The sequence below is a fragment of the Megascapheus bottae genome, chromosome X (assembly GCF_031878675.1).
Source record: "Megascapheus bottae isolate mThoBot1 chromosome X, mThoBot2.hap1, whole genome shotgun sequence".
Taxonomy (NCBI): domain Eukaryota; kingdom Metazoa; phylum Chordata; class Mammalia; order Rodentia; family Geomyidae; genus Megascapheus; species Megascapheus bottae.
In genome coordinates, this window is record NC_143547.1 from 92567300 (window position 1) to 92585949 (window position 18650).

The 18650-nt window shown below is 43.2% G+C and overlaps 1 protein-coding gene across 1 annotated transcript; it reads right to left on the reverse strand.

The window, feature by feature from the left end:
• Nucleotides 1–8180: 8180 nt before the first annotated feature.
• LOC150041574 (cancer/testis antigen 55-like) lies at nucleotides 8181–15329 on the reverse strand. Its single transcript, XM_090326280.1, has 5 exons — nucleotides 15222–15329; nucleotides 12011–12192; nucleotides 10923–11067; nucleotides 10227–10339; nucleotides 8181–8867 (listed from the first exon to the last, which is right to left on the reverse strand). Exons 1-5 carry the CDS (start codon nucleotides 15301–15303, stop codon nucleotides 8673–8675), a joined length of 717 nt encoding a protein of 238 aa, XP_090182406.1. The 5' UTR covers nucleotides 15304–15329; the 3' UTR covers nucleotides 8181–8672.
• Nucleotides 15330–18650: the final 3321 nt, after the last annotated feature.

An 18650-nucleotide genomic window follows, 5' to 3' on the forward strand; every position in this document is an offset into this window, starting at 1 on the left:
CACTGAGATCTCCTAGCAGCACTGAGGGAGATATATTCTCTTGCATAAAGAGTCCAATGGGGATCTGTGCAGGGGCTGGGGCTTGTCCTTGTCATACAGATGAAAGGGATGGAAACCTGTCTGTCCTTCAGTCTTCATTTTGCCTCCACTCCCCAGGCTTCTCCAAGACTTGGGAAGGGGTGAGGTGGAGAGGGATCACAGAGTTCTCAGGGATCCTTTGGAGACAAGAGCCAGGGGTAGGGAATTTGGAGATGTAGCCTTTCTTAAGGATATATAGAAAGTCGGGAAACATGGAGCAATGAGAGAGATGGGTCCATAAAGTCTTTACTACAAAACCTCCTGACCCCACTGAAGCTCTAGGACAGGGACTCTTTAACAGTTGTTTTGCCAGAGCCTCTCAGTGTGGTGGTGTCGTAGGGCTGATAGAGGTGGCATGGCTCCTGACAACAGAGTGTAGCTGATAGGATGAGGGGATAAACCTGGGGTGGAATGGACTAGAATCCATGACATGACTATCTCTCTCTGTCTCCAAGTCTGTCCTCATCCCCAGGATCATATAGGAGAAGCTCGTCCAGATGGGCAGACAGTGGTTCAGACTTCCCTGGGTGTGCTAATTGCAGTCACAAACCGGCCAAGAAAAGCCCACCCGCCCATTCTTCAGCTTCCCTGGCAGTGATGACTAGAGGCCCATCCATGTTCTCAGTGCCTTGGATGGAAACCTGCTGCAGTGTCACCAGCCCAGGGGCAGAGAAGTGCAGCCCTTTACCATGTGCCCTTCTCAGCTGCCCACTGCAGCCAAGGACCTCAACACTATCTCTAACTCCATAGACACAGGCTGGAAAGGGGCTGCTGTTGCCGCCTGTGGGAACCCATAGCCCAAGACTGCTGGCTTGCTTCCTTGTGTCAAGTCTCCAAGAGCCTCCAATCCTGCCGGTGCCTCTTGTGCACCCCAGCCACCCACCCAGGAACACCTCTGGGCAGCTGCCAGCCTCTGCCCTCACCCATCCTCAGCGGGCCCCGTGTGAGGGACAAGAAAGCCAAAGTTTGGAGCCTCCAAAAGTGTCAGTGCCCTTCCAAAGCCTGCTTTTACCCTCTAGGCAGCTGCCTCCCTAGCTTCAGCCTTTTTCTACAGCAGCCAGGAAAGAAGGCTCATCATCTAATATCCCTGCATGTTTGAGCCAGTGGGAATGTTCATGTGTGTGCTTGTATGTGTAGTTTGTGTGACCATGCCTGTGGTGGGGTGGATCTGGGGGACTTGCTGGGGTGTCTGGTCTTCCCCGTGTCTAATGGGCTTGGACTACAGGAAGAATTGTGTGTGCTGTCTTGTGTCTCCAATGTCCTATCCTCCCTCTGTTCTTGGAGGCATTATCCAGGAGAGAGGGAGAACCAGGCCTCCTTGTGTCCCTGACTAACTTTGGCCTTGAGTTGTTAGAGTTTTTGTTTTCTTTCCTCCCTCAGGGCTGCTCCCTGCCCTGTGGGGCCTATATGATAGGATCTCCATGCACTTTAGTTATTGGCAGTCTGTGTTCCTGGAAGCAGAGGCTGAACCAATGTGGAGACACTGCATGGATGACTCTGGTTTTCTGTGTGATGAACAGCACTGCCCGCTCTGTCTTGTCAGGAATGTGGTCTTGTTTCTGCTGTTGCATTATCTTGTTGGTTCTCCAAATGTAAAGAAAATCCTTGTGTTCTGCATACTAAATGCTGACTGGAGGCCTATTTCTGTTTGTGACTCAGTAGCCTAGAGTATGGTGGGGAGTGTGGGGACTGCACTCTGCAGGTCAAGGGTTGGGGCACCTCAGAAGGTTGAGAGGGGTGCCAAGAACCTGCTGCTCCCTCAGGAGCCACTCCAACATCAGACTCAGATCCTTACTTGTGGAAAAGGGCAGTATCAGAGCCTGGTCCTGGGATGGGGAGAGCAGTGGGCCATGCCTACCCCTTGGATGAGAAGACATGAAGCACAAGTCTTTCTTCCATTTTATCGCCTGGTGTGAACATGCTCAGTTTAGTTGGCTCTGGGGTGAGGGGAATTGAAACCAACTGTGGGTCACCCAGAGGCCCCTGTGCAGCAGCAGGTGGGGAGTCCCTACTGCCTTCCTGCAGACAGGTGGCTGAGGACCCTTGTGGAAAAACCACCCACCAGGTCCTAGACCTCCCCTGACTGACCACGGCCCTAAGCTATTCCTAGCATCGCCCTACCCCCAGTACATCCCCAGAGGAGCCAGGCAACCTAAGGGGAAATGAAATGGGGGTGGCACAGTAGAACAAAATTCTGGGGGGAAGGAATGCACCAGGGATGTGGGGACACAGGAGGCTGGGTAAAGGGCAGAGGTCTCCAGTCAAGGCAGTAGGAAATCAGGAATCCCACATTGGAGCTGTTCAAAATCACTGCCCTGAACCTAGGATATGCAGTGACCACAGCCACCTTCTGATTCCCAGGAGGACGCCATCACACAAGCACACATGCTGCACATGTGCTCTTAACAGCAAAGAGCCACAGAAGGTGAAGGTGACCACTGCTCATGCAGCATGAGCCACCCAGGCCCCTAACAGGTGGGCTGTAATTCATACTCAGAAATCTTGATAGATGCAGAGCAGTCAGATATACACTTTTCTGAGAGTGCATGCAGGGAAAGAAGACACATTAGGGGCTTGAGCAAGTACTGAGTCCCAGTTCAGCCCATCTAACACAATCACTGTTATCAACATGTGAAGAGAAATTTCTGCACTTACTAATTACTAATGGGTGCGTGTTAGCAGGAAGATCAAGCCCCAAAGAAAGCTAGACATGGTGGCTCATGCCTGTAATCTCAGCTACTCAGGAAGTGGAAGCAGGATGACCATTACACTGAATGTAGGCTCTGCAAAAATACTGAGATCCTGTATCAAAAACTCAGTGGGGACAGGAACCTTGAGATGAGGCTCAAGTGGTAAGGCATGTGCCTAGAGGGTAAAAGTAGGCTTTGGAAGGGCACTGCCACTTTTGAAGGCGCCTAACTTTGGCTTTCTTGTCCCTCACATGGGGCCTGCTGAGGATGGCTCAGTGTAAAAACTGACAGCTGCCCAGAGGTGTTCCTGGGTGAGTGGCTGGGGTGCATGAGAGGCATGTGCTTACCATGTATGGAGCTGTGAGTTCACACTCCATTATAGCACACATACAAAAATACAAGTCTGGAAGAATGCTTCAAGTAGTGCAGATTAGTAATAGGTCCTGGCTTCAATCTCCCAAAATGAAAGGACAAAGAAATAATAGCAAATAAATGCTCATTAAACCTGGATAAGATAGAGTTGATCACCAGTGGATTATGGCTGCAATCCTAGCTACTTAGGAGGCTGAGATCTGAGGATTGCAGCTTGCAGTCAATCAGAGCAGGAAAGTCAGTGAGGTTCTTAAGTGAGGTTCTTTTGTTTTTCCAACAAAGCTGGAACTGGAGCTGTGGCTCAAGTAGTAAAACAGTAGACTTGAGCACAAAATCTCAGAGACAGTGCCCTGGCCCTGAGTTCAAGCCCCAGGGCTGGCAAAAAATAAGACTTGTTCAGGAGGATCCAAGATGTCAAATTAGTAGCAGATCAGGTTCTAGCTTCTTCCCAGTTTGAGATTGAAAGGGCCAGAGAATACTTAGTGAGGTGCACGACTGAGGGAATCCACTGAAAATCAATACTGAACATATTATAGGATCAGAGGGGAAGAAATATTTCATGGTTACTGGGATCTTGGAGGCTTGGCAGCTTGGCAGAAGAGTAGGCTAACAGAAAGGAAAAGAGGAAGAAACCAAGTGGGTAAATTGGCAGAGAGTCAGATGCAGAAAGAAAGACAGTATGACCTCAGCGGATCTGGGTACTTGAGAACTCTTTACAAGTATTCTGCATCCCTCAATGTAAAAGCATGGGTGCTGTAACAGGAAGGAAACCTGCGAAATTCGAGACCAAGCTTGTTGCTTCAGGAAACATAAACCCCACACTTTTCTTTTCCTTGGAACTCCAAGTTATTATCACCATGGTTGGCCACGCTAGAGTCTACCTTGTACTGGTGTGTAACTGGGTGACTACCACTTGAAGCAAGGCTGAAGAGTGTTGGGAGATTCACCAGGCAGGCGTAATTGCATGCAGGAAGTGGGCCTGGGAAAATCATGTCACAGGCAGTGGAAAGCACGGGACCTGCTGTGCTCCTCCACACAGTATGGTTTGGGATTCTACTCCCTACAGGCTTTTCATAAGGACAAGTGGGACCCTGACCAACATTCTGGTGTTCGCCCTGCCCTGGAAGCACATCAAGCTAATCTATCTGGAAGAAAGTGAAGCTGAGGGAATGTTGGTTTCATTCCACCTTGTATTAGTGTTCCCACCATCTCTGAGCCTAAAGACTTTTCAGTCACTCTCTGGGAAACAGCGCACAAAGGAGAGCTGGCTAGGCGGGAGTCATAGATCAAGGATATACAGAAACAAAGTTGTGAAGGTAGTGAATATATCTACTCGCCTTCATGATTACCTAGTGAAACTGTGTTGTTTTGTTTTGGTGCTAGTCCTAAGGCTTGAACTCAGTAAATTCATTTAGCTGCAAAGTAAAACAAAAACATGGCATTTTCAGGAAAGTAGATGGAACATAACCAGGTTAAGTGAAATATGCCAGATACAAAAAGGCATGTTTGTATGATTATTATTTTTCTTGTGGGCCGTGGGGCTTGAACTTGGCCTGGGCCCTGTCCCTGAGCTCTTCAGCTCAAGGCTACCACCCTACCCCAGTACCTGGGTGCTATCCCTGAGCTCCTCAGCTCAAGGCTACCGCTCTATCCCTGGGCCTGGACACTGTCCCAGAACTCTACAGCTCAAGGCTGCTGCCCTACCCTTGAGCCACAGTCCCACTTCCCATTTTCAAGAGGTTAATTGGAGATAAGAGTCTCAGGTCTTTAGTGCCAGGGCTGGCTTTGAACCTTGATCCTCAGATCTCAGCCTCCTGGTAGTATATGAGTATTTTTTTGTGCTGGTCTTTGGGCTTGAACTTAGGGCCTGAGCACTGTCCTTTAGGTTTTTCTAGAACTACCAGCACATGGTTCTGCATGATTATTTTCACATGTGGAGTTTAGAAAATAAAAATACATGAAAGAGGAGGGTGACTATGAAGGAAGAAGAAGGAGATCAGAAGGATGGTAGAGGTGGAATAAGACAGGGTATGCATAGGTAAATATGATCAAAATATGTCATATGCATGCATAAAAATGTGCCAATACATCCCACTATTTTGGACAATTTATATGTGCTAATGGAAATCTATCTATTGATTTTTTAATTTTGAAAATTATTTTAAGCGATTAAAAATCTCAACACATGATGGGCACTGGTGGATCATGCCTATAATCCTAACTACTCAGGAGGCTGAGACCTGAGGACTACGATTCAAAGCCAGCCTGGGCAAGAAAGTCTGGGAGACTTGTTTCTAATTAACCACGAGAAAAATAGAAGTAGAGCTGTAGCTCAAAATGATGAAGAACTAGAAGCAGAAGAGCTTAGGGACAGTGCCCAGGCTCTGAGTTCAAGCGCCATAACTGACAAAATAAAATCTCCACACCTGTCCTGGAGATGTGGCTCATATGGTAGAGGGCCAGCAGAGCAAATGAGAGACTCCAGTTCAAGTCCCCAGTATTAGTAAAAAAAAAAAATCAAACAAAAGTTTCAACCCTGATAGTGAAGGAAAAGAAGAGAAAGTCAGAGAAAAGCATTAATCTCTATCTAGAATTTACCAAATTAAGTCAGGAACTGCTTAAACTACATTGTACAAACTAAATAATTTAATAGTTACCAGGTCCCTAAAACAGAAATTTAGAGTCTCTCTTTGTAAAGATGAGGTAACTGGAGCTCAGAGAGGTAAACTAACTTGTTCAGGGGGTGAATGGAGTGTGTAGATGAGACCAGGTACTTTTATTCAGAGTTCTGGAGTTGTGAAAGCTTCTGCTGAGGATTCATGGTGTAGTGTCACAGGCTGGACCATGTGTGAGACAGAGAAAGCATGCAAGAGACTAGGCAAGGGCCAAGTTCAACTTCTAGAAACTCATTCTTGTGGGAATTTTTGCAAAACCTAGGAGACATCTTGGGAAACAGAATTCATTTCTCCATGAACCAAACCCGCAACTAGGCCACACCTCGCATATATTATATTTAATATATTATACATTAATATATGAACTTTGGAAGAACAAATAATACATAAACCATGGGAAAATGCTACTTAAACATTAGAGGCCCAGAATTATGGAGGAACAAATTCTTGAATTATCATGCCAATTCTTTCACATTTATCAAACCATGTAGCAAGTCATAGGTTACTACTTTCTGCTCCTTTCATAATACCATAAAGACATCATTTTGGAAGGCTAGTGTGATGTACTGATGAAGATGACTTAATCAAGGACTTTGCCTTCTAAATTAGGGCAAAGAGCATTGGAACTAACTTATCATGGGAGCAAAATTTTCAGTCTAGTTCTGCTGAATCTGCCCTCAAAGAAAGCATGTGGATGCTGCTATATTATTCATTTTGGGTTGTTTTTTTTTTTGCCAGTCCTGGGGCTTGAACCCAGGGCCTGAGCGCTGTCTTTGGACTTTCTCAAGGCTAGAGCTCTACCACTTGAGCCACATCACCACTTCTGACTTTTTCTTTGTATGTGGTACTGAGGAATCAAGCCCAGGGCTTCATGCATGCTAAGCAAGCACTCTACCACTAAGCCACATTCCCGGCCGTGACTCATTTTCAATGTACAGTGGTGGTCTTCTCTGTGATATTGTTTAGGAGGGGTGACTTTAACTGGAACCTGGAGCTGTCTCAGCTCCCACTAGCCTTCCTCTCAGGAGCCACTCTTTATAGGCTCAGGAGGCCCAAGGGGTTTAAGAGAAGCCAAGTTCAATTCTCTATGGGCCCTTAATGCTCTTCTTCTGGCTTAATTCTAGTGTCAATAATAGTAATTGCAAGAAATTCACTCCTACAAGCTTCATTTATTTAAAAGTGGGGCACAAACCACTGGATAGGTGGAAGGTTCCCCTAGACACATAAAGCAAATTCAGAGCCAAAGTCTCTTCGGTAGAGACTAAGGGCTTGTGGTGGCATTAGGAAGCCCAGGATTGGGGCTGAGCCACAAGCCACATTCCAGTGATGCCCAAAGTTCTGAAACAGCCCCTCCCCTAGGCCATGATCATGGCTTGAATGCTCTCTCAAGGGAAATCCTGGAGATTCATGGCCTCCTCTTGTGGAAGGTTGTTCAGATCCTTCCCTATGCTCAAGCAACTTCCCCCACCTCTGAAGTAGCCCTGGGTTTGCGCCTGATAAAAGTCTGTGGATGGACTGGCACCTCCTCCATAAAGTGTCCAAGGAGGCTTTTGAACATCATGGATGGCTATGTTTATGTTTGAAAAATCAACTGAGGTCTTCATGGAATACTCAGCAAATTGATTCCTAGAATTGGATGATGAATTAACCACACAGAAGCTCTACTGCTGCTCAAACCATTCATTTATTAAAGCTAATAACAGGTACTCTACCCTAAAATAAACAACCAGGCCCTGTACTAAGTGCTTGCCACTGGGTTAATGAAGAGACGATATATACAGCCATGCAAACACACCCTCATCTTGAAAGTACTTACATTCTGAATAGCATGTGAAGAAGGGCCACAGAGAGACAATACACTTTAAAAAACTGAGTAGGTGTTAGGAGATGGAAAATGTTGTGGATAAGCAAATGCTGAACACATAGCACAAGAGGGACTGCAGACTGAAGACAGACTGTCAAGTTAAATCATGCCCAGTAACCTTCTGGCCCTCATGCCTCTTGAGTTAGATGCTTTGCCACTGCAGGTGTATGACCAAAGGGCAAAGCTGGCATTGCCAGCCCAGAACTCACTGTGACCATGGAAGCCAGGTGGTTTAATTCATGTCAAGGTTGTTTTTATCTACAACCAATATTTAGCATTAGAATGTTTTTCATTGCTAATGTACTTCCATAAAGCGAATTCACACTATCTAGAGAACTTGCCAATACCTTTTTGTTTCTTTGGGTTTTTTCTTTTTTAGATAAATTCTTGGTATATATACCACAGCTGGGGACTTGTGCCAATATACAGTATGTGTTCATTAGTTGACTGTAGTCAATGATGCTTGAAAGATCTTTTACACTCATGTAGTGTTTAATTTCTTTTTTTGCCAGTCCTGGGCTTGAGCTCAGGGCCTGAGCACTGTCCTTGGACTTTCTCAAGGCTAGAGCTCTACCACTTGAGCCTCAGCACCACTTCTGGCTTTTTTCTATGTATGTAGTACCGAGGAATCAAACCCGGGTCTTCATGCATGCTAGGCAAGCACTTTAACCACTAGGCCAACCTCCCGGCTCCATGGTGTTTCATTTCTAATACATAAAATATCAACTGTTTAGACATGCTATTTTTCCAATATACATTTTTGTTTTTACATAGGGCCTTTATCTGTAGCCCTGGCTGGCTTTGAACTCCAGATCCTTTAGCCTCTATCTCCTAGATGTAGAGATTAAAGATATGCTGATCCACCACACTCATGAAATACATGAACCTAAGAGTGCTATTTAAAAGATTTAGACTTCCTAAGCAAACATTTTTCCCTATGAAAACTGTTTTTAATCCCACAGAAGAAAAGAAATGGGGAATACAAATAGTTTGTTAGAAGGAACTTTGCACTGGGGTGATGGAAACCGCTCTCCAAGTGCAGCCCACCTGGGTACTCTCCACGATCACTGCATTGACCAGGTCATACTGCTGAGGTTCGTATCCAGCCGGATACTTCAGAGAATCCAAGGTGAAAAAGATGCTGTAGTCTATCACCCCACTTCTTTCCTCTAGTGAAGTAATGTAGATCTATAGTAAGAAATGGTGATGTATTTGTTTATTTGTTGTTTAATGATTGCCAGTCCTACAGCTTGAACTCTGGGTCTAGGCACTGTCCCTGTACTTTTGTGCTGAAAGCTAGTACTCTACCAGTTGATCCACAGCTCCATTTTAGGCTTTTGTATGTGTGTGTGGTTAACTGGAAATGAGTCTTATGCTTGCTTTGAACCAAGGTCCTCCGATCTCAGCCTCCTGAGTAGCTAGTATTACAGACGTTAGCCACCAGTTTCCAGCTTGATGAAAACATTTGAGGCAAAGCACAATCTGTCATAAGGGATCTGCTCATCCTCACTCCAGCTCTAACTTGCAGCTTGTTCCCCCCACCATGGGTTTCCAAACTGCTTGGTACACTGGCAACATGAGAGTCACTTTGTCAAAACGCCTGTGCCCAGATCCCACATTACACCAATTCCGGCAGATTCTCTGTTTGGCCATGAGCCCAGTATCTACGCTGAGAAACCTAGCTCTGAACATTACCCATAATTGCCATAGTTAAGGCTGAGAGATTGAAGGAGACAACTTGGAGAGAATGTGGTGATACGAAGCTAATATTTTTCCTTATAACTTAGAACTAAATGCTTTCTTATATGCTTTCTATATTTTCTCCTTCTGGAATTCTTGTTATTCTGATTTGTTAAAAATGCAGTAGGCACAGAGCCGGGAGTTTGGCCTAGTGGTTAAAGTGCTTGCCTAGCATGCACGAAGACCCGGGTTTGATTCCTTGGTACCACATACATAGAAAAAAGCCGGAAGTGGTGCTGAGGCTCAAGTGGTAGAGCTCTAGCCTTGAGAAAGTCCAAGGACAGTGCTCAGGCCCTGACCTCAAGCCCAGGACTGGCAAAAAATAATGCAGTAGGCACCAGTGGGTCACACATGTAATCCTAGCTACTTAGGAGGCTGAGATTTGAGGATTGTGGTTTGAAGTCAGTCAGGGCAGAAAAGTCAGGGACAGTTCTCAGGCCCTCAGTTCAAGCCCAAGTCCCTCCCACTCATACACACAGAAAAGAAAAAAAAAGAAAAAGAAAATATTCTCTCTCTCCCTGTGTTTCCCTCCCTCCCTCCCTGTCTCCCGCCTTGTCTCCCTCGCTCCCTCTTTCAGCTGGCACTCTACCACTTTGAGCCACAGCACCACTTCCAGGTTTTTGCTAGCTAATTGGAGAAAAGAGTCTTAGAGATTTTCATCCCCCAGCGGGCTTTGATCTACAGATCTCTACATCCTCAGTACATTTCCCATATTTTCAGATGTTCCAGAACATCTAGTAGATTTCTGATATCATCACTAGGAAGGTATGAAAAGATTTAATTATGTTTGACCTGGAAACAACTTACATTTTCCACATGCTTACAGTTCATAGGCTTCACTGAGTGTGCCTTGATTTTTGAGGTCCTTGACTTCTTAGAATACTCTATTTCTACCCAGTCACCCTTGTAGGGCACAAAACCTGAAAAAGCCATGGAAAAAAATGAGTGACTATTTAGGACACTACAATTAGTTCTTCCTCACACTTTTCTCTTTTTTTCTTTTTCTCTGCCTCTGCCTGTTTTACTATGTATTGAGTCAATGAGTTTGTTATGCTAATTTTCACAACCTACTTTGATTTATTACATACTAAAATAACTTGTATTGAATTTAAAGAGCATTTTTCATGCTGAAACATATACCTCTTTTCTTCTGTCAGCACTATGATTTAAACTCAGGGCATCATACTTGCTAGGAAGGTGGTCTACCTCTCAAGTGATAACACGTATTTCCAGATGAAACAAACCTCACAGTCAATTGTTCACTTGTCTATAATAATTTAACATTACATTTTCTTTTTTTTTGCCAGTCCCGGGGCCTGAGCACTGTCCTTGGGCTTTCTCAAGGCTAGCACTCTACCACTTGAGCCACTGCACTACTTCCAGCCTTTTCTGTGTATGTGGTACCGAGGGAATCTGTCCTGGGTCTTCGTGCATGCTAAGCAAGGACTCTACCCCTAGGCCAAACTCCTGGCCTAACGTAACATTTGAAAACACAAGGCATACCTGTAGAAAAGATGTCTAGAGAGAAGTAAAGTTTCTTATCAATGTATACAATATCTTTCTTTACACGAGTAACACAGCCAGCTAAAACTCTCATTTTGGGGTCTGGTTGCATAATGACGTCAAAATTCTCAGAGACAGCATCCACCTGTAAGATATGGAAACTGTTACTGAAAATATGATACAAAACACGACAAAACTAATTTGCATGCTTATGCTTATGGCATAAGGTAAAGAGAGGAGGCTAGGTTGAACTGGTCTAAAAAGACCAGCCTGTGCAATGTAATGTGACCCTGTCTCTCCTCAATACTAGTGAACGTATTTCACATTATATTAGAAAAATATCAGAGAAAATAGATGAGAAAAGTAATGCCCATGCTTCATGCATTGATAAAAGGCATCCAGAAATTTGAATTGCACATATAGCTTCAGAGTCAGAGAAAAAATAAAGTTATTACCTCTAGGAATGTCCAGTTTATTTGGAAGAAAGGTGTAAGCAAATAGAGTCACAGAATATAAAGAAAGTTAAAAAATTAGAGGAGGAAGAAAATTTCAGATTATAAGTAGACATGGGAGAATATTATTTGGAGCAAGTCACGTTTGAGCTGGGTTGTGAATGGATACAAATTATTTGCCTGGCAAATGTCAAGCGGAACACGGGCAGAGAAATGGAAAAACAAACTTTATGAGAATTGAGGGGAATTCATAAAATTTAAGATCCAGAGTCTACAGAAAGTAGCATGCAATAAGGTTATGAAAATAATCTCAAATAAGGGACAGTTCTGAAAGAACAAATCAAAATAAAGGCTAGATTGCTTATGACAGAGATGCATACAAATAATTTTGTTCAGTGAAATATTTTGCTTCAGCTCTGGAGTTGGACATCTAAAGCAAGATATTGAGCCTCCTATTTCAAACAAAAACCAGAAATCACAACAAATAATAGAAAACATCTACAACTTCAAGGGAATGGGAGTTCAAATTTCGCTACATTCATTGTACAGGTCACACAGAGACACTGAATTTGAAATAAAAAGCAAGATTGAAAGCCAGTAAGAAAAGTACTACCCTCAAATTCATCATAATCTTACTTTGATTGCCTTCAGTCTTGAAGCTATTTCATCTTCTTCCACAATTGCAGTAACTTTTTGTCCAACTTTCAGAGCCACATTGCCAGCCACATTAGCACTGAAGTAAATGGACTCATCAATCCAGCCATGATCACTACTGAAGCTTGTCACAAATCCTTGCACCGTTTTCAATTTACTGTCACCTATAGGATGAGTAAACAACAGGATCTCAAAAGCAAACACTTGCTACAAAGAAATTTTATCAGAGGAAAATAATGGTAAATGTTATCTATTTCTAGAAATGTAGTGCTTCCAATTTGAGATACAGATGATACAGACAACACACATATGCAGGGTGCTAGAGTCAGAATGCCCAAGGTGAAATCTCTTATCATTTCTTGGTACACCTCTGTGTCCTCACAACACAAGCAAGGTGGATTGTGGTTAACAGCACAGTGTTGGGAGCAAGATTTCCTGGGTTAGAGTTACATCTCTTAAAATAACCCATCTCTTGAATGGATACATAAAATGTGGTACATATGTATATATATATATATATATATATATACACAATGGAATTCTACATAGCCAACTGAGAAGATAAAATAATGGCATTTGCAGGGAAGTTGATGAATCTAGAGCAAATCATGTTGAGTGAAACAAGTCAAGACCTAAGGAACAAAAGGCGCATGGTATCATTAATATGTGGCTATTAGATCCAAAGAGTACAAGAGCGAGGACTCAATATTTGCATACCCAATTCTCCATGGTAATGGAAATATAAATATAAATATATAGACATAAAAACCTATAACTATAGACATAACGTTTTATTTCATAAACTAATATGTATCTATGATATACAAGCCCTTAGCCTAATTTTGATTAAGTTCTAAAAACTAAGTGCCAGAGATTGTAAATAGAGATTCCCTTCTTGAACACTTGTTTGTTAAACTTGTCATTTGAAATATGATGTAAAAATCATGTTAATAAATTCTTTAATAAAAAAACTTAAAAAATTACTAAAAAACCCCATCTCTACAACCCCACACGAATTTCTTTTTTTCTTTTATTTATTTATTTTTATAGTGATGTATAGAGGGGTTACAGTTATATTCGCCAGCTAGAAGGTGTATTACTTCTCAAACATTGATACCACTTCTCATGTTTATGTCCCCATTTCCTCCTCCCACCCCTCCCAATCATCTTGTTTTTCCCTTCCTTTCCTATTTCAAATAAACAAATAAATGTATATACAATATGCCAGGCAACAAAATCAGATACTACAACAATATGAGATGAACCAAAGGGCACAAAAGAGAAGAGAAATAACATAGTACATTAAGATCAACAATCACACACATTTCTTAACTATTCTAAATCGATTTTTTAAATTTTTTTGCCAGTCCTGGGACTTGAACCCTAGATGTGAGCACTATCCCTGAGCTTTTATGATCAAGGGTAACTCTATTATTTGAGGCACAGCTCCACTTCCAGTTTTTTGTGGTTAGCTGGAAAAAAGAGTCTTAAGGATTTTCCTGCCCAGATTGGCTTTGAACTACAATCCTCAGATCTCAGCCTCCTGAGTAGCTAGAATTATACGTGCAATCCACTGGATCCTGGCTGAACCATTTTTCCCCGCTGTCAATCAAGGAAAATACCAATGTTTGCCTAATTTAAGATGTAAACACTAAGTGATATAAAAGTCAATTGCTTTGAACTGTGAGTACTTTGCACAATGTAGAGTATAAGTTGTTTTGTTGTCATATCTGTGTATATATCTAAGTCTTTAAACAACCTGTATTTGTACTGCACATACACACCCTGCCTTTATAGGCCAATTATTACATGGCTATTACATTTATACAAACAGAATGAGAAGCAACATATGATATGCTGCAACAGACACAGCACTAGCAGATAGCACGGTTTTAAATCTAATCACAAAGGACTTTAATTTTTTGAACAAGAATAGGTGGTAAGTAGCATTCTGCGATCCTACCCCATACAGTAGGACTGCAGAACTAATGTTCTGGACCACAGTACCACAAGTGGGTACTCAACAACTAGGTGGATTGGAAGAATGGCTAAGAAGTCATTTGTTACTCATTATATTATGAAAATAAAATGCAAGATATCCTGAGAAAGCAGTAAGTTAAATGTATTAATCACATATCTTAAGAGAAAGAGGAAGAACAGAGGAGACAACGGCCACTCAGCACATGAAAATTTGTCACTCTATTCCCAGTGGACAAAGGAGCAGGCAGTGTAGGACATGAGAACGTTCAGCTAAACAGAAAGAATGGCATCCCAGATGAGCTCTATGAAGATCCAGCCACCTCCCCTGGGGGTCCTAGGTCCTCTTCCTCCTAGGCAGAGGGCAGATCCCTGTCCCTGCTGAGCTCAGGGCTGTGCACAGGGCGACAATCTCTTCCCCCCATTCTCTTGAGGACACTGAATCTGCTGTAATGGGGTAACTGAGGCAAGTGTGTTGGATGGGAGTGCGGGGCATAAATTCTGCTAGGTCACAGACTAGCTGTGTGTCCCTCACCCCTATTGTCCTGACACAACAATGCTAGGACTGCTGCTTTTAGACTGAATTAATGATGCACATGCCTTAGAGTCCTTAGTCCCATCCCTGGTATATAGAAGTACTTGACACAAATTAGAACTACTATAATTCACATCAGAGACACAAGTCACCTAGCGAATGTTCTTATAGTGAATCTGATGCCACTCTTTTCCCATGACGCACTGTATAGAGCTCTAACTCCATCTGTCCCTTGAGGGTCTACGGTGAGCTAGACCTGGGGCAGGGCTCCCGGAAACACAGAGAACCTGTAATAGCCTAGCTCATGTTCTCCTCTGCATCGCAGATGTGTGATTTGCCCACGGGGCTTCGAGCACACGCAAAACCAAATTCATCTCCAAGTTTAGAGCGTTTGGATTCTCCCAGAAACCGAAAAGGTTGGAGCCCACCAAGCATTTTATGACACAACTTCTGTCTATGGGTCCAGAAACTTCCTACTTGGGTCTGACAAAGGGGGTTCGGGCGTGAATATTTGGTGGTCTAACACTGGAAGACACAAGGACCCACCCGGACATTGTACATGGTCTAATTTCCCCCCGCACTTCGTCCCTCCTGTGGCCCACAGGCCGAGATGCGAGTCGTTAGGAGCGTTAGGAGCGCCTTTAGGATGCGTGTGGGCCAGGGGTATTTGCGGAGGGATACCTTGAAGCGGCTCCTGTGGCTCTTCATTATTGTCCGCCCGTCTTCGGAAGAATGTGAAAATTTGGCTCAGAACCCTGAGCATGGTTCTAGCACCACTGGCAGTCCTGAGCCTCAGAGACAACCCGAGTATGCTGCCTCCTCTGTCTGAAGGTCCTGAGGTCACAGCCTTCAGTTAGGATCTGGCCCCCAACCCTCTTGTCACCCCTTGTGACGGACAGGGACATTGTACCACCCAGGAGCTGCCACCTGCCTTTTAAACTCCACCTCCTAAGAGACCCGCCTTTGTTTCCAGCTGGCCAACGAAGATGCTAGGACTGGTCATGTGGTCTCCTGTGGCCAATGAGGGGTGGCAGGAAAGTAAGGATGCCGCCTATTTATTGACAGGGCTCCAGGAATCGGCTCAAAAAAAATAGCTTGCGGGCTGGACCACACTTTCCCCATATATGGGGCGTTATCTTGTGGGGTCAAAAACTTTAAAAGATACCTGGGCACTGGTGGACTCATGCCTGTCACCCCAGCTACTTACGACGCTACGATCTGAAGATCGTGCTTGAAGCCATGCCAAGCAGAAAAGCCCTGGAGACTCTTACCTCCAATTAACTACTAAAAAGCCACAAGTGAAACTGTGCCTCAAGTGGTACAGCACAAAACGTCAGAAACAGCACACAGGCCCTGAGTCCAAGCCCCAACATAATACACACACAAAAAACATAGGACAGAAACCTGGCCCGATGCTATACAAACAACCTAAAATCCACCATGAGGCTTAGCATAAAGATGGCCACACAGTGGCTATTCAGCAGGGATGTCACGTCAGGTCACACTGTATACATGCCCACTACCAGCCTTCTACTAGGATTCCTTTATGGAGACCAGTACTAGCGAATTATCTCACAATTATTTAATGACCAATGATAACAATTTATCTATTGCTTACTAATTATACTGATGGCTGCCCAGATTACATTTAGTCATTCACTTACTAAACATGTGTTGCATCTTGACTATAAACTAGAGAAATAGCTCTGGAATCAGTGAACAAAATAGGCAGTTAGGTTGGCCCCATAAATGTAATTTTCTCGCACCAGGGAGAAAAATATTATTAATAAATAATATATTGAAAAGTAGTGAACATATTGAAAAATATAACAGAATAAACAGATGCCTAGCAGTTGACTGCAATTTTAAATAGGATGGACAGGATAGACATGTTTGGGAAGCAATACATGAGAAAAATCTTGAAGGTGATTCCACTTAGAATATCTTCAGGAAGACAACCTGTGAAGAAATTCTAGGCAAAAGTTGCTTGATATGGCCAAAAGCTAGTGTCTACCTACTCATATGACTGCAATCTGAAGATAGTCATTCATAACTAACCTGGCCAGTAAAGTCTCCAATGAATCACTAAAAACTTGGAAGTGGAACTGTGTGCTACCTTTGAGCAAGAATTGCTCAGGGACAGCACCCAAGCCCTGAGTTCGAGCCCCAGAATTGACACAAAAAAGAAAATAGACTTGTCACATGTGTTTAAAGGGAACCTAAGAAGATGTGGCAGAGGTAGTGAAAGATTAAAGAGTACAAAATACGAAGAAAGCGATCTATAGTATGCAATATGGGACACTACTACAATATTGGCTTTTACTATATATAATGTTTGATATATCTGAAACATTTGTAGCTTTAGAGGAATCCTTCTGGGTAATTTGGTTGTAAATAGGCTCTAGAGAGCAGAGAAAACTACCAGGAAGGAACGGCTGTAATCCATGTCCACAGTAGGTCAATCCTGTTGGTCTTTCTCTCCTCTTGCACATTATTTGGACAGTTGCAAATAATGGCAGAGATGGAATAGGAGGAGCCCAAGAGCCAGAGGAAACTACAAGGGGGGGTGTGGCAGGCTGCCCTTGGCAATGGGCTGGAAATGTTCACTGGATTCATGGGCTCACTCACATTTGAGGAAGTAGATTTGAGAGCAATGGCTCACACAGTGACCCGAGCTTTCAACATATGTAGCATGAGAATCATGAGGAGAATAAGAATTTTCCTTGTGGTATTCATAGTATCTATGGTTTCAGAATGTTTCAATGATGGGCACTGGTTTGAGTCTATAACTGTCTTGAGTGTTTATTATTATTCCTTCTTTGTTAGATGAGGACCCTGAGACAAGAAGAAGCTGGATAATTTAACTAAAGTAGAGATGGGTCTCTGGCCCAAGTAACATGTCTCTATCATTAATGCCCATAAACTCACGGTTATACTCAATCCCCAGCATGGTTACCTCCTCTCATTCAAGAAGTCCTCTTTTGGGAGAGGTAAAATGCACACTGAGAATAGTGTTTGATAGATCAGCATGTCAGATATATGTTTATGGCTTTTTAGAGACCTGATGGACAATGGGCAAGTGAGCTCTGTACCAACAGAGGTGACAGAAATCCTTCACTTGGGCCCCCGACACTTCCGTTGTGGGTGTTTATGTGATGCAAGTCAGTCTTTTCTATCTAACCAACGTGTCCCCATCAAGTGCTAAGTCATTTTTTTGGCCAGTCCTATGCTTGAACTCAGGACCTGAGCACTGTCCTTGAACTATCTCAAGGCTAGGGCTTTACCACTTGAGCCTCAGCACCACTTCCAGCTTTTTCTATGTATGTGGTACTGAGGGATCGAACCCTGGTCTTGGTGCATGCAAGGAAAGCACTCTACCACTAGGCCAAACTCCTGGCCCAGCTAAGTCGTTTTTTAAATCAAGTGTCCTGAAATTGCTCTGTCAACCTGAAATTTTCTCGTCTTGTGATAAGTTATCTTGAAACCAGGTTTCCTACTGACATGGACCTTACCAACTTCCTCAAAAACTGCAACTTTACCAAGACAAGAATATGAGCCTTTAATTCCACCAATTAAAGACACCAATTAAAGGAAGAATACTGCTCCTGGAAAAGAAATGTGAACAGCCTACTCTATGCACTTGCAAGACTCTACTTTTTTCCATATATATTTATTGTAATTAATAGAAGGGTTACATTATATTCACCAGATAGAAGGTACATTACTTCACAGACATTAATACCCTTTCTCATGTCTTCATCCCCATTTCCCTCCCACCACCCCCGTCCCTCATCTTGTTCTCCCCCTTCCCTATCTGATTTCAAATAACCAAATAAGCATATATACAATATATCAGATAACAAGGTGAAATAACCAAGGGAGAGCAAAAGAGATGAGAGATAACATAGTATATTAAGGACAATAATCACTCATTATATAGCTTTTGTTTCTATATCCTGGTGGTCCTTTCATTTAGCATCATACTATATGGCCTTATGTATCTAGGTTGTGTTCTATTGTATATCTCTGCTAGGAGAGCCCAAGGTTTCTACTAATTATGACAAATGAGGGAAACCATTGAGCCTATGTTCCTTTGAGTTTGGCTTACTT

Coding starts and splice junctions, on each gene's coding strand:
- LOC150041574 (XM_090326280.1), bottom strand. CDS start 15,303: ATGCTCAGGGTTCTGAGCCAAATTTTCACATTCTTCCGAAGACGGGCG. Junction 11,068..12,010: donor CAAGACTGAAGGCAATCAAA/GTAAGATTATGA, acceptor CATATCTTACAG/GTGGATGCTGTCTCTGAGAA. Junction 10,340..10,922: donor TCTAGACATCTTTTCTACAG/GTATGCCTTGTG, acceptor TGGCTTTTTCAG/GTTTTGTGCCCTACAAGGGT.